The sequence below is a fragment of the Pogoniulus pusillus genome, chromosome 11 (assembly GCF_015220805.1).
Source record: "Pogoniulus pusillus isolate bPogPus1 chromosome 11, bPogPus1.pri, whole genome shotgun sequence".
NCBI classification, from domain to species: Eukaryota; Metazoa; Chordata; class Aves; order Piciformes; family Lybiidae; genus Pogoniulus; species Pogoniulus pusillus.
The window spans coordinates 34,398,345-34,414,215 of NC_087274.1; the positions used below are offsets into that span (position 1 = coordinate 34,398,345).

A 15,871-nucleotide genomic window follows, 5' to 3' on the forward strand; every position below is an offset into this window, starting at 1 on the left:
TGGAGCTGCTGGAGAGGGTCCAGAGGAGGCCATCAAGATGATGAGAGGCTGGAGAACCTCCCCTATGGGGACAGGCTGGGAGAGTTTGGGCTGCCTAGCCTGGAGAAGAGAAGACTCCAGGCAGACCTTAGAGCAGCCTTCCAGTACCTGAAGAGGCTTCAGGAGAGCTGGGGTGGGACTTTGTGCCAAGGCTGGGAGTGCCAGGATGAGGGACAATGGCTTTGAGCTGAAAGAGGGGAGAGTGGGACTGGAGATGAGGAAGAATTTTTTTAGAGTGAAGGTGGGGAGAGACTGGCACAAGTTGCCCAGGGAGGCTGTGGCTGCCCCCTCCCTGGAGGTGTTCAAGGCCAGGTTGGATGAGGCTTTGAGCAACCTGTGCTGGTAGGAGGTGTCCCTGCCTAAGTCAGGGAGCTGGAACTAGCTGATCTTGAATATCCTTTCCAGCCCAACACATTCTGTAAAACGAGCAATCGCTTTTTGGCACCTGCAGCATCCTCTGGCAGTCACAGCCTCAAGTCTGTGTGTTACACCTAGAGCACCCTTCCTGGTTTTGCAGGGCTCAGGAAGAAGTCTGCTCCTTCCCATCTGCCCTGTTCTGGTGCAGGGAGCCAGTTTTGGGAACCTTTCCAAGCATGGGCATACAGGACAGAGCCTACTGAAAGGCCATGAAGATGCTTCAGGGCCTGCAGCAGTCTCTCCTGTGAGGAAAGGCCGAGTGAGCCTGGAGAAGTCAAGGCTCAGGGGAAGGCTTAGTGATGTGCATAACGGGAGGGTTGGGGAAAGTTCAGAGCCAGGCTCTCTTCAGTGGTGCCCAGCAACAGCACCAGAAGCAATGAGCATAAGCTGAAATGCAGGAGGGTGCGTCTGGACATCAGGAAATGCTTTCTCACTGTGAGTGTGCCCCAGCCCTGACACAGGCTGCCTGGGAGGCTGCCCAGTGTCTCCATCCATGGAGTGTTTCAAAAGCCATTTGGACAGTGAGGGCAGCTGGCTCTAGATGCTCTTGATTGAGCAAAGAGGGCTGGGCCAGATGACCTCCAGATGTCCTTTCCAGCTTTTTATCACTGTGATTGTGTGAACTGAAAACGGCTTCTCCTCTCCAGTACTATCAGCTGAGTCAGCTCTGTGTGGGCACTGGGACTTCAGCCAAGTGACCCAGAGCACAGTGGAAAGCTGCGACCACAGCACCTACAAGTGTGGTCAGTTGAAGCTGCTGTAGGGTTCTATCTTAAAGTCTGTTCAGAAACTCTGAAGGTGTTGTGGCTGTATCAGTTTCGTCAGTGCTTAGTGTAAGAGGAGCCTGATTCAGCCTGAGGTTTGCTGTTAGCATGCATCTGTCTGACTGCAGGTGGTGTGAGAGCAGTGTCCAGCTTGCTGAGCCCTGTGGAAATCCTCTTCTGAAGTGGGACTTCTATCACTGAGTGGCTGCTGCCAAACAGTTGCTGCTGACTTCAAAGCCGCAGCAGAATTGTGTTAAGTCCAGTGCTTGCTTCAGTCACAGAACCTTAGGGGGTTGGAAGGGACCTCCAGGGCTCATCCAGTCCAACCCCCTGCCAGAGCAGGAGCACCCAGAGCAGGGCACACAGGAACACATCCAGGGGGGTTTGGAAAGTCTCCAGAGAAGGAGACTCCACAGCCTCTCTGGGCAGCCTGCTCCAGGCTTGCAGCACCCTCACAGAAGCAAAGATTTCCCTCCTGTTCCCTGGCACCTCCTCTGCTCCAGCTTGCCCCCAGTGCCCCTTATGCTGCCCTTGGCCACCCCTGGACAGAGCCTCGCTGCATCCTGCCCACACTGCCCTGCACATCATCAGCACAGCACTGAGGGCAGCCCTCAGGCTCCTCTGCTGCCAGCTCCTAGCCCCAGCTCCACCAGCCTCTATTTAAAGTCCTTTTTGAAGACTCTTTGAAGAGTGTAGAGTGCCTGGCTGGAGTGTGGGAAGCTGTGATCCTCTTCCGTTTCTTTACACAGTGCTGAGTAAGGACTCTGGAGGTGCTGGTGGATATGTTGCCTGATTGAATACAAAATGCAGTCAAAACCAACTTCACCCTCTGCTATCCTCTCTTAATTCCTTTACACAGGAAGGGTGGAGAGGGTCCAGAAGAGACCATGAAAATGCTTGTAGGGCTGGAGCAGCTCTGCTATGGGGACAGGCTGAGGGCGCTGGGAGAAAGCTCAGGGAGACCTAATAGCAACCTTCCAGTATGTGAAGGGGCTACAATAAGGCTGCAGACAGCCTGTTTCCACAGGCCTGCAGGGACAAGATAACAGCAATGGTTTGAAATGAGAGCAGAGCAGACTGAAATTGGATATGAGGAACAAGTTCTGCACCAGGAGGCTGCTGGAACACTGTGACAGATTGCCCAGGGAGGTGGTTGGGGCCCTGTCCCTGGAGATATTGCAGGTGAAGCTGGACAGGGCAACCTGCTCTAGTGTCCCTGCTGGGTGCAGGGGGTTGGCCCGGATGAGCTTTGGAGGTCCCTTCTGGCCCAAACCATTCTGTGCTTCTATGAAACAGGTTATTCCTCTTTTTGGTCAGTCACTGGAGCTGCATGCCGGTGTTCCTGAACCACCTCAGCTCTAAGTTGTTTCTTGATGAATTCTGTAACCTCTGTTTCAGAGTTTCCTTTTGAACTCTTTTCTCTCCCAGCCTCTGTGGGTGCGACTCTTCTTTTGGAAGGAGGTTGCTGAGAAAATTCCTGTTTCCTCAAAGCAGTTTCGGATTCTGAACCCAGTCATCATCAGAGAGACAGCTTTGGACATTTTGCAGTTCCCTGAACCTCGACCAAAATTCTGGGGTTGGGATAAGGTAAGAAGTTTCCTTTAAGGAGAAGTAGACTATAAAATGTGGAATAAAATAAGCTTTTCAGCTGTGTTCAGAGGTGTGGCGTTTGTGCATGCTGGCATGGATGGGCCCATTTCAGGCAGCAGGCACACACACAGAGACTCAAATTCATTCCAGCACAGGGTGTTCATTCACACATCCCTGTGACTGATGTTAAAACACATATTTGATGTCTGTTAAGTGTGTGAAGAGCAGCCCTGCTAAGTCAAACCAGCAGTCAGCTGTAGGCAGTCTTCAGTTGCAGGGAAAGCAGAGAGCTTGGAGAGCAGCCAGTGCAGAGTGCCCTCCCAGCTGCTGGGATCACTGCGTGCCAGTGTGCTCAGCTGGTGGATGTGTGCTCCCTCTGTGCTTCGCTGCAGTGTGCAGTGATGGTTTGGTGCTGGAATTAGACACTGCATTGTTGTTACTTGAATTGTTGCAGAAACTGGATGTCACCAGTTCTGAACGGGGACAAATACTGAGTAGCCTTCATCCTTTGGCTTTGTCTGACAGCATTCAGTGATGACATTGTTGCACAACTGTGTGAAGCATCTCCTCATAGTATTGCCTTCGTAGCACCTGTCAAGCTCTGTGTCCTTTAGCTGTACCACAGCAGAGCTGCCTTCTTCACAGGCTGAGTGAAAAGGCTCATTCTGAAGAGCACTATTGGCCTGTTGCTCAAACCAGTGTGTGCACACATCAAGAAGGGTCAAGTTGAGCTGTGTGTCAGGAGCTGTTGGAGTGCCTGGAGTGGTAGTTCACTTGGAGATTAATTACGTGGTAATAGGGCACAGGAAGAGGGAACCAAAAAGTGATGCTACCAGTCAGAACCCCTGCTGAAGGCAAACACTCAGCTTGTGTAAGTGCTTGACTCTTGTATAGGGTTAACACTCCAGGGGGAGTAACCCTGAACCTGACCCTAGGGGTCTTGACCCCTCCCCAGGGGTGGGCGACACCACCAGGTAATGGTTAGCCCACTGGCCCCCACTTCCTGCCATATAAAGGAGGGAGGGTTTCCTGTTCCTCGCTCTCACTCTCGCCACACACCACAGTCTTCACATCTCTGCCTGCATACCACGTGGCAGACACGAGGCAGACAAAGCCACCATCACAAACTCGGGTTGTATTATACATTCTGTAGTTTGCTGTTTTCCCCTTCCCTATCCTTTGTAAACCTCCCTGCCTCAGATACCTTTTCCAAGTTATTGTTAAACTCTTTCCTTTTAACTTCCAAATTGAGTGAGATTGATCTGTTTGGGTGTGCTTACCTCTCTCTCTCCCTATATCTAATCCCTTCCTTTGGGAAAGGAGGGGGAAGAGGGGAGGGTACTCTATAAATTGTCATTGGGTCTATCAAATTCCCAGAGTCTCTGGGAATTTGAATTAGAACCCAAGACAACTTATTTGGCATCTCAATGTGGGGCTAGGTAGAAAGAATTATTTCAAAGAAGATTTGGAAGTTAAAAAATGGATATTTTAAGAGTGTTAATCATTCAGGCTTTTGGATGGCTGTTTTGGTCCTGGGTGCTGAAGTTTGTAAGTTCCCAGGTCTTCTGAATAGTCATTGATATGGTCTGGGAATACTCTAAGCATTTGCCTGTCTGGGTCTATGCATATTTCCTGAATTCTGTTAGCAATCTAACTGTGTTTAGAGATGTTTCTGGAACATGGAATCGCTCTGAGTATGTGTGCTGGGACACAGAGGCTCCAGACATTCTGGGGGAAAAATGGTACTGGATAGCAGTTATTTCACTGTGTTTAAATGTGGTTTTAGGAGTTTATATTGCAGCTCTGAGCATCAACACGTGGAAAATACATTTGGCCGTGGCCTTTACAACGCTTAGGGGGAGGGGTGGCCTGCGTTGCTGTGGCTGTAGCTGCGGGGGTGGGGGGGGCGACAGGTCAGACTGGTCCGACGGGTCAGGCAGCCCCCATCCCGAGCACAGCCTCCGCCCCGAACTCCGCCCCTGATCCTGCACAGAGCAGCCTCCCGTCCTGTCCATCTTGCTCCCATCACCACGTGGCAAGTTAGACCAGACCCGAGCCCTTCCACAGCCACAGATCCAGGGCAAGGAACCTCGTCGGGAAGCAGTACCCCCCAGCCACAGCAACCAGCTGGAAATGGATCTGATAATGGAGTCATCTTTATCAGCTCCATGCCCAGAAAGGAAATCAGGCACACAGGGCAGGAATATGCAAGGGAAAACGGACAGTCCCTATTATCCTGGAGCAGAAACCATGGACCTAGATCAGAGGGAGGCTAAAGAGCTGGGATCCTTGTCGAGGGATGGGGGTGTAGATAAAGAGCTGGGGAGGCTGGATGGCACTCACTCACTTTGGGCCAGACTTCTCATAGCTGTGAGATACAGATACCCCTCCAAGGATGACATGATCATCCATCCCCTTAAGTGGACAGATATGGAACAGGGGATCTCATACCTGAGGCAAATGGCTGTACAGGAGATAATCTATGGAGATGGCCAGATGCCCTCGGACCCCACTGATGTCCGCATGAAGCCATCCCTCTTAAAGAAACTGACCCAGTGTGCCCCTTCCACATATGCCCCCACACTGGGAGCACTGCTGCTGGGCAGAGACCCCAACAACCTTCCCACGATCAGAGAGTTTGTGAATGACCTGAGACAGTTTGAAGACAGTTTGTCTAGGAGAACCTTAATAGCAGCTGTGGAAACCCTCACCCAGGAGATGAACGAGCTGAAGTCCTCTGTTTCTGAGCTGCAGAAGGCAAAGGATGACTGCTCTTCACCTTCTGAATGGGTGCAGGTCTCAGCTGTCAGGAACACACGCCGCCGTACTCCTCCTCCTCCTCCCTGTAGAAGACCAGCCCAAAGCAGACAGGGGATACCCAGGGGTTCACTTTGGAGAACACTGTGTGAACATGGGGAAAACATGGACAGATGGCATGGCCAGCCCACCTCAGCTCTATGGGCCAGAGTAAGAGAACTGCAGGGGACAAACACAGGGAATAACTCCTCCAGAAGAGGGGTTGCCCCAGTGTCCCGCAGGCAGCCCTCTCGTCCAAGGGGTGGTGAGGCCAGTAACTCAGGTCCATGTGCCTCATGTGGTGTGCTAGTTTGAAGCAGGGTAGAATGTTTTGGTAAGAAAAACTAGACCATAGGCTGTGAAAAAGGAAAACAATGGTGATGTCTCCTTCCCTCAGAGTCTCGCTGAAGTAGAAAGTAAGCATTAGATAACACTCGCCATTTCGACTTCACTCTCGGGCTGGGCTCTGGCTGAGCTGCATCTCCCTAACCTCTCCTGCCACTCACCTTTGCTCTTAACCTCTTGGCTGCACCTCTATTCTTCCTTAGGACTGGGGTAAGGTTGAGAGGGGCAGGGGGAAGGTGCAGGGGTGGTTGAGAGCCCCTCCTGGGGACTCGGGTTTCTGAGAGGGGAGTTGTGTTTCTGTATTGCTTTTAACTTGTATATTTCTGTATATATTGTAAATATCTGCTTGTATATTGTGCTGCTGTAAATAAATAGCTTCATTTATATTCCCAGAGTCTGACTGAGTCTAGCTAGGCATTTCTAAAAGTGTGGGGGGGCGGGGTACATCCAAGCCACCACGTGGTCACACTGCCCAGCATTAGAGGTGCCCTGTCTCCAGCCAGGTGGAGGCCAGGGATAACAGAGTACATTGGGATGTGTTGGTGAAATGGCCTGGCACTGCTGAAAACAAGAAGTACAGAGCGTTAGTAGACACCGGTGCCCAATGCACTCTGATCCCCTCCAGACATAGGGGGACAGAAACTATTACAATCTCAGGAGTCACAGGAGGGTCTCAGAAGTTGACTGTGCTGCAGGCTGAGATAAGCCTCACCGGAAATGTGTGGGAGAAGCACACCATAGTGCCTGGCTCTTATGCACCTTGCACCCTGGAGATTGACTTTCTCCGGGAAGGGTATTTGAAAGACCCCAAAGGGAACAAGTGGGCATTTGGCATAGCAGCTGTAGAGACTGCAGACAAAGAGCAGCTGTCTGTCATGCCTGGCCTGTCAGATGACCCTTCCGTGGTTGGCACCCACAAGGTGGAAGATGTTAAGTTACCTATTGCTTCTTGTGTAGTTCATCGCAGGTAATACTGCACCAACAGACTCCCTGCTGATTCGCCGCCTGGAGCAGCAGCTTGTCATCAGCAAGAGCCACTCGCCCTTCAACAGCCCAACATGGCCAGTGCAGAAGGAGAGTGGGGAATGGAGACTGACTGTGGACTTCAGAGGCCTGAACGAAGTGACTCCTCCAATCAGTGCAGTCGTGCCTGATATGTTGGAGCTCCAGTATGAACTGGAAACGAAGGAGGCCAAATGGTATGCCACAATTGGCATTGCTAATGCTTTCTTCTCCATCCCCATTGCAGAGGAATGTAGGCCACAGTTTGCCTTCACCTGGAGAGGAGTCCAGTACCACTGGAACAGACTGCCTCAAGGGTGGAAGCACAGCCCTACAATCTGCCATAGCATCATCCAGACTGCACTGGAGAAGGGTGGAGCTCCTGAACACCTGCAATTCATCAATGACATCATTGTATGGGGTGAGACAGCAGAGGAGGTCTTCAAGAAGGGTGAGAAGATCATCAATATCCTGTTGGATGCTGGTTTTGCCATTAAGAGAAGCAAAGTGAAAGGGCCTGCCAGAGAGATCCAGTTCCTGGAGTTCGATGGCAGGGTGGCCGACACCACATCCCTATGGATGTGGTGAATAAAGTGGCCACTATGGTGGAACCACTGACCAGAAGCAGACACAATCCCTCCTGGGGTTTGTGGGCTTTTGGAAGATGCACATTCCCGGGTACAGCCAAATTGTGAAACCCCTCTTTGACGTTACAAGAAAGAGAAATAACTTTGAGTGGGGAGCTGAGCAGCAGATGGCATCTGACCAGATCAAACAAGAGGTGGTCCATGCCATGGCCTTGGGACCAGTTTGAACCGGCCCAGAGATTAAGAACATTCTCTACACAGCAGCTGGTGAGAATGGTCCTAGCTGGAGCCAATGGCAGAAAGCTCCTGATGAGACACGAGGCCGCCCACTCAGGTTCTGGAGCAAGGCATACAAAGGCTCAGAGGCCAATTATACCCCCACAGAGAAAGAAATCCTAGCTGCCTATGAGGGAGTTAGAGCTGCCTCTGAGGTGATTGGGACGGAGTCACCACTCCTTTTAGCTCCAAGGCTTCCAGTCCTGACTTGGATGTTTAAAGGGAAGGGTTCAACTCCGCACCATGACACAGATGCCACTTGGAGTAAGTGGATGGCTCTGATAACTCAGAGGGCTAGGATGGGGACTCTCGAGCGCCCAGGCATTGTGGAGGTCATCACCAACTGGCCAGAGGGCACTGACTTTGGAAAGCCAGCAGAAGAGAAGGCAGTGACCCGTGCTGAGGAAGCCCCCCCATACAGTGACCTTCCTGAGGAGGAAAAGGCATATGCTCTGTTCACAGATGGATCCTGCCGCCTGGTAGGCAGCAAGCCTACGGAGATGGAAGCTGCCGTCTGGAACCCCACACGCAGGGTTGCAGAGGCAGAAGATGGAGAAGGTGAATCCAGCCAATATGCTGAGGTAAAAGCAATCCAGCTGGCCCTGGACATTGCAGAGCAAGAACAGTGGCCAATGCTCTACATCTACACCAACTCATGGATGGTAGCAAATGCCTTATGGGGTGGCTGAAGGAGTGGATGAGAAATGATTGGCAGAGAAAAGGGAAGCCTGTTTGGGCTGCTGACCTCTGGCAAGACATTTCTGCACGCCTGGACAAACTATCAGTTAAAATCTAACACATCAGTGCTCACATCCCCAAGAGCAGAGCCACTGAAGAGCAGCAGCATAACCACCAAGCTGATTTGGCTGCCCACATCTCTCAGATAGATCTGGACTGGAAACACAAAGGTGAACTATTCTTAGCTCAGTGGGCCCATGACTCTTCTGGCCACCAAGGAAGAGATGCCACATACCAATGGGCCCGAGACAGGTCCGTGGACATACCCATGGATGCCTAGCTCAAGTTATCCATGCCTGTGACATCTGTGCCACCATAAAGCAAGCCAAGGGCATGAAACCTTTGTGGTACGGGGGACAGTGGTCAAAGTACAGGTATGGGGAGGCCTGGCAGATGGATTACATCACTCTGCCTCGGTCTCGCAGTGGCAAGCAGTATGTGTTAACCATGGTAGAGGGAAGCACGGGGTGGCTGGAAACCTACCCAGTACGTCATGCCACTGCCCATAACACCATTCTGGGTTTGCAGAGCCACATCCTGTGCAGACATGGTACCCCAGAGAGAATAGAGTCAGACAATGGGACCCATTTCAAGAACAATCTTGTAAGCAACTGGGCAAAAGAGCATGGGATAGAATGGGTTTGCCACATCCCATACTACCCACAGGCTGCAGGGAAGATTGAGCATCACAATAACCTGCTGAAAACCACCCTGAAGGCTATGGGAGGTGGTATTCTCAAAAACTGGGAGAAGCACCTTGCAGAAGCCACTTGGCTGGTGAACAGCAGGGGATCAGTCAACAGAGCTGGTCCTGCTCAGTCTGCCCTACTGCCCATAGTTGAGGGAGATGGAGTTCCTGTAGTCTGTGAAGGGAATCCACTGGGGAAAACTGTGTGGGTTGCTCCTGCCTCTGGTGGGGGAAAACCTATCAAAGGAGTGGTATCTGCAGAGGGTTCTGGTCACACATACTGGGTAATGCTTGAAACTGGTACTATTGAGTGTGTGCCCCAGAGAAATCTCTCTTTAGCTGAAAAGGTTTAAAAGCTCAGAGTTGATTCCATGTATTCCATGTATTCCAGGTATTCCAGGTATTCCATGCTATCTTGTATTATACTTGTATAATATTTGTATCATAGTTGTGTAATACTTGTATTATAGTTCATAAGGGGTTATAAGTTGTTTTTCTAGTTACACCCTCACCACAACACGTCCAACAGAATCCATACCACCCAAGCAGCTATCCAGAGAAGTTCTACAGCATCACATCACAACGAGGCGTCCGACAGAACCCTGCACCTGATCCATCACTGATGCCCTGCAGTGAGAGACTGTTCCCGATTTCCCTCCAGTGGATGTCTACAGCCATCTCATCTACACTTGTTTCCCTGGTGCCCTACACCAAGAGACTGTTCCTGATGCTTTCTTCACAGAGGAAAAAGACTCTTTCCTGAGTTCCAACAAGAACTGTTCCTGTTTCACTGACTCTTCTTCCATGTTCCTGTCGTGCTCACACCTCACCAACCTGCGCTGGACCGGAGAAGCAGAGCACCTTGGGATACAGCTGGGGACCGAGAAGGACTTTAAGAACTCTGAATCCATGGACACTTTTCCCTATCTTTGGAAGAAGGAGACTGTTTGTAGGAAGGTGGAAGTGGTCTAACCAAGGGGTGGAATGTATAGGGTTAACACTCCAGGGGGAGTAACCCTGAACCTGACCCTAGGGGTCTTGACCCCTCCCCGGGGGTGGGTCACACCACCAGGTAATGGTTAGCTCTCCCTCTCTCCCTCTCTCCCTCTCTCCCTCTCTCCCTCTCTCCCTCTCTCCCTCTCTCCCTCTCTCCCTCTCTCCCTCTCTCCCTCTCTCCCTCTCTCCCTCTCTCCCTCTCTCCCTCTCTCCCTCTCTCCCTCTCTCCCTCTCTCCCTCTCTCCCTCTCTCCCTCTCTCCCTCTCTCCCTCTCTCCCTCTCTCCCTCTCTCCCTCTCTCCCTCTCTCCCTCTCTCCCTCTCTCCCTCTCTCCCTCTCTCCCTCTCTCCCTCTCTCCCTCTCTCCCTCTCTCCCTCTCTCCCTCTCTCCCTCTCTCCCTCTCTCCCTCCCTCCCTCCCTCCCTCCCTCCCTCCCTCCCTCCCTCCCTCCCTCCTTCCTTCCCTCCCTCCCTCTCTCCCTCTCTCCCTCTCCGCACACACTCCACTCCACACATCTCTGCCTGCAAACCACGTGGCAGACACGAGGCAGACAAAGCCACCATCACAAACTCGGGTTGTATTATACATTTTGTAGTTTGCTATTTTCCGCTTCCCTATCCTTTGTAAACCTCCCTACCTCAGATACCTTTTCTAAGTTATTGTTAAACTCTTTCCTTTTAACTTCCAAATCGAGTGAGATTGATTTATTTGGGTGTGCTTACCTCTCTCTCTCTCTCCCTGTATCTAATCCCTATGTGCTAGTTTGAAGCAAGATAGAATATTTTGGTAAAAGAACTAGATAATGGGCAGTGAAATGAAAACAATTGTGTCTCCTTCTCTCACAGTCACGCTGAGAATTCTGGGAAGAAGAAGTAAAACATTTGATAGCATTCTCCATTTTTGTCTCTCACTTTGCTTCTGGGCTTTGACGAAGCTGCATCTCATTAATCTTGCTGCCACTAACCTTGCTCCCTAACCTCTTGGCTGCACTTCTCTTCTTTCTGAGAACTGGGGTAAGGTTGAGAGGGCAAGGGGAGGTGTTGGGGTGGTTTGAGAGCCCCTCCTGGGAACTCAGGTTTCTGGGAGGGGAGTTGTGCTTCTGTATTGTTTATCCTTTGTATATTTCTGTATATAATTGCATATAACTGTATATATTGTTGCGGTGAGGCAGATCTCGCGGGGAAGGGCTGAACTCAATATGCAAGGACACCGCACAATCCAATGTGGATCAAAAGCGAGTGACAACTTTATTTAGTACACACGTGCTTATATGTGTTACAGATAATATATGCATACATGTAAGAAGCTAAATGGCTGAATCTCCAAACACCCCATTTGCATGGTGCACCTACTTGCTACGTGCAGCTGCAAGCAGCAAACTACTTCTTATCTTATTCAGAGTTAGCTGTATCCTGCTCTGCTTGAGTTGTCTGCTGACTCCTCAAGGACAGTGCCTCCCTAGCTAACTATATTAAATGCTGCCTTTGTTTATTTAATATGTCTTTGTTTCTTCAATGTGGCCTTTGTTTCAGTGTGGCCTAGCACAGCCTTAATTTAGTTCCATATACTCATCCTGCTTGCCCACCTCTAAGTCATGTCCATTTTCCTTTAGCCATTCTGCAACAATTCCCCTCTTTTCTTTTTGGGCAAGCAGGGCTGTACCCTCGGTAACTCAATCCACAGCCTTCAGAATGCATCCATACCCTATGCGTAGTAATATAAGCATAAGCAGTACTATTCCCAGCAGGCGGAGGCCCTCCTTAATAAGCTGTAGTATCCAGGGAGACAAACCTCCAAAGGTTGATGTTAGCCACTGGTCAAAGGGATTTTCATTAGCAACAATGCAGTTAGTATGATTTTTCAGCCAAGCAAGCTGCTTATGAATAGACTCCCCATGATGTGAGAGATTAAAGCAGCATATTCCCTCAAAATCACTACAACCATAGTGCTAAAAATCAGAAAGAGAATAAACCTGTTAGAGCTTTCACTAGTAGCATTAGTTTGGCAAGCTAACAACCCAAGCTTAGCTTACAATCCCAAAAGCTTTTTCTGCTAGCAACAGTAAGTCATTTGTTCAAAAGACCAAAAGTCCAAACGAATGTCACAGTCACAGGAGAGTGCAGGTGTGCCACATCTTCATTGGTTCTGTGTGGCAATTGACGTTGTATAGTTGCAGATGTATCTGCTGTCCAGTATTCTTCCTCAGACTCCCATAGTTCTGTATTCACTCTATAATTCTCAGAAACCTTGATGCTTTCATCACACTCCTAAGCTATGAGCTGCATCTGTCTATTGTGCTTAAAAACTACTAATTTCTAAATACAATACAAAGATATGCCCTAGAGGTTGCTTTCAGGATATTCTATTCGGCCTTTTCCCCACAGTTCTTCATCTGCTTTTAAAAATTTAAGGCAGTGTTTGTCATCTTTCTGCCGGGCCCTTGCAAAAATATGACAAGCACATTGCCATCTGTGCCAATTAAGTGGGTTTTGGCCCTTACAAAAGGAGCTAAACGGAATCTATTCCATTAAACCACAGTCACTGAAAACTCATGAAAATATCCAAATTCGTTAACCATGATCCAAACCTTATGATCCATACACACACAATCATCCTGTCAGTGCTCCTTTCAAGTCCTTTCCACAATTCTGCCATCTAAGTAAGACTTCTGCTCACTTTAGGAAAAAATAAGTTGGTCATAATCAGGTTGGTCTTCATCTTAAGGCCTGTGAAGATAAATGATCAAACACAAGCAAATACAAGAACAAATGCAGACATTCATTGCCTAGGCTAACAAATCCATTGGCCTAGTCTGTATGACGCAACCACAGAAATTTCAACATTCTCTTTTCCTTCTCCTACTTTCCTTTCCTTCCTTTCTCTATTCTCCCCCCTCTGTTTTTTTTTTTGAGTTATACATAATCCTAGTGCTATCTAAATATACAGAAAAATCTTTTAAAATATTCTATAACATCCTTATATTCTAAAATTCTACAATTATATTTACAAACTCTTATACTTAATTATATTATCTGTCAACTTAAAACATACATCAACTAAAGGAAATGAAGCCATTAACTCAGTACTGAGAAAAAAAAAAACAAAAAAATCAGGAAGATATTACAATCATGGAGCTCCTTTGAAAATACTCTGGTACCAGAAAAGGAAAAGAATCTTAAGTTAGAAGTTATACACTTACAAACAACTCTTACTATAATATTCTATTACATGAACTGTTAAACATGTGCAGCTGTCAAGTACTTAACATACTCTATTTTAATTGCTTAAGTCTTATCCCAATTACCCTTCTAAAATGATTCTAAAACTTATCTTATTAAAATAAACATCAAGTCACAAAATAGCTATCACAAATTCAGCCTGTTTCTTTAAGAAACGAAATAGTTTTGTTCACAGCAACTGCAAGGGAAAGAAAAACACAGGAGAGAGGGAGGGAAGCGGTGGAAGGTGATAACGCCGGGGGATGGGGGGGGAGGGAGGCTCGTATCGCTCATCTGAGCTGTCCAGTCTCTCAGTCCCCATCCCATACTGTCCCCGTTGCTTCTACTTCTTTTTCTTCTCTGTTGATCATTCCTCTGTCTCTCTGACGTTTTTTTCTCTTTTTCATTTGTTACTGTCGATAGAGACGCGGGGGTTGGGGTGGGGGGTCTGCGTTGTCAGGTGCTTAGCAGAGTCCTGTGGGCAGGTCACCAGCGGCACTCAGCAAAGTTGGTACACACGGCTGCAGGAGTGCTGAGAAACTTTTTAACCTGAGAAATCTTTGATGCTGTTGCCGGCTGAGTGCTTGCTTCCATGTGAGACAATGCTACCTTTTCTTTTTTATGCGTGGTCTTACTCCAGCTTCTACACTCCAGGCTCTCATCGGGCTCCTCAGATTTCTCGCCTCCACCTGTATCTGAGCTTTTGCTGCCGAGCTTGCCACTTGCATAGGGATCCCCGTGGCAGGGGCTCCCGACTCCAAGGCTGGGAACAGCTGCCTCTCCTCCTTTCCGACACAGTTCTGAGGAGTCTTTAACCGAGTCATTGCCAAACGCCCTCCATTCTGCTTCATCAAAATATGAATCGGGTTTTGAAAAAACCCTTAGCATAGCCATATGTGCAAAGTCCTGGCAAATACTTGGTATTAAAATTCACTTTGCGCTTTTCTAAGAAGCAAGATAGCAAGGAAAGGGCTACCTCTTTATCCATGCCGCGGCGTCCCGTTTGCCCCCCTTGCAGCGAAGAAGGCTGGCCCTCTTTTCGTCAGCCTCGGGCCCCCCTAATTGGTCCACCACCCCGTCCTAGCTTCGTCTTGCTAGTGGATGTCGCTCTCCTCCGACGGCCCGTTCCGCCAGCCTGTCCTCCGTGTCTCCTAGGGTCCCCCAAATCGGGGTCCCTGTTTCGGGCACCAATCTGCGGTGAGGCAGATCTCGCGGGGAAGGGCTGAACTCAATATGCAAGGACACCGCACAATCCAATTCGGATCAAAGCGAGCGACAACTTTATTTAGTACACACGTGCTTATATGTGTTACAGATAATATATGCATACATGTAAGAAGCTAAATGGCTGAATCTCTAAACACCCCATTTGCATGGTGCACCTACTTGCTACGTGCAGCTGCAAGCAGCAAACTACTTCTTATCTTATTCAGAGTTAGCTGTATCCTGCTCTGCTTGAGTTGTCTGCTGACTCCTCAAGGACAGTGCCTCCCTAGCTAACTATATTAAATGCTGCCTTTGTTTATTCAATATGTCTTTGTTTCTTCAATGTGGCCTTTGTTTCAGTGTGGCCTAGCACAGCCTTAATTTAGTTCCATATACTCATCCTGCTTGCCCACCTCTAAGTCATGTCCATTTTCCTTTAGCCATTCTGCAACATATTGTAAATAGCTGCTTATATATTTGCTGCTGTAAAATAAATAGCTTCATTTATATTCCTGGAGGCCCGTCTGAGATAGCTGGGCACCTACAAAGTGTGTGGGGGGCGGATTAATGCCCAAACCATCACATTTTTTATTGGCTTTCCCAACGTGGGGCTAAATTTATTTGAGTGACTATTAATTAGCTCTGGGAATTAAAATGAAGCTAATTAGGCAGCTATTGTACTTGTGTGGGGCATTACTCTGGTCTGGTTTCGTTTTCTTGGCATTTAGTTGGATAAAAGCTCAAATTGTTGCTTATTTTATTGATTTAGCTTATAAGAAGGCTAAAGCCAAAGTTTCAAGCATGTTCTGGGCCTGGGGTCATTTTATCCTTGGTTATGCTAGTTTTAGTGTCACGGAGAATATTACTAGTAACATTACAGGAGCACTTATCAATAATGTGACAATCAATCGAGATTCTGCTTTATCTACGTCTTTGATGCGAATAATTCAGCCTAAGACTGGGATTCCAGAGGTTTGTCAAGGAAATTGCTCGTGCAAAACTGTTTTAATTCTCTCAATTTTTAATGTATGTCTCATGATTTTAATATTCATATTAATTTTGGCATTATGTGTGAAAAATTCAAAAACAGCTTCTGTAAGAACTAGGAAAAATTCTTGTGTCTCAAACGCAGTCTCTTTCACAGCAAAACAAGGGAACACAGTTATCTGCTTCCCCCCTGCCAGCCTCTCCACCCTTCCCTCCAGATTCTG

The 15,871-nt window shown here is 48.6% G+C and overlaps 1 protein-coding gene across 10 annotated transcripts in view; it reads left to right on the top strand.

Moving 5' to 3' along the window:
• The window catches only part of ST3GAL5 (ST3 beta-galactoside alpha-2,3-sialyltransferase 5), a 99,125-nt gene that overhangs the window by 25,191 nt on the left and 58,063 nt on the right, over positions 1-15,871 (top strand). For 9 of the 10 annotated variants that reach the window (XR_010304067.1, XM_064151711.1, XM_064151717.1 and 6 more), the window contains one exon: positions 2,649-2,807. Coding sequence is in view for 9 of the 10 variants with exons in the window: in XM_064151711.1 (XP_064007781.1) it covers positions 2,649-2,807 (159 nt within the window). In the remaining variant the exon portion in view is untranslated. Of the gene's footprint in view, positions 1-2,648; positions 2,808-11,517; positions 11,715-15,871 lie in introns of those variants that run through there. The other variant, XM_064151720.1, reaches the window with a different exon arrangement.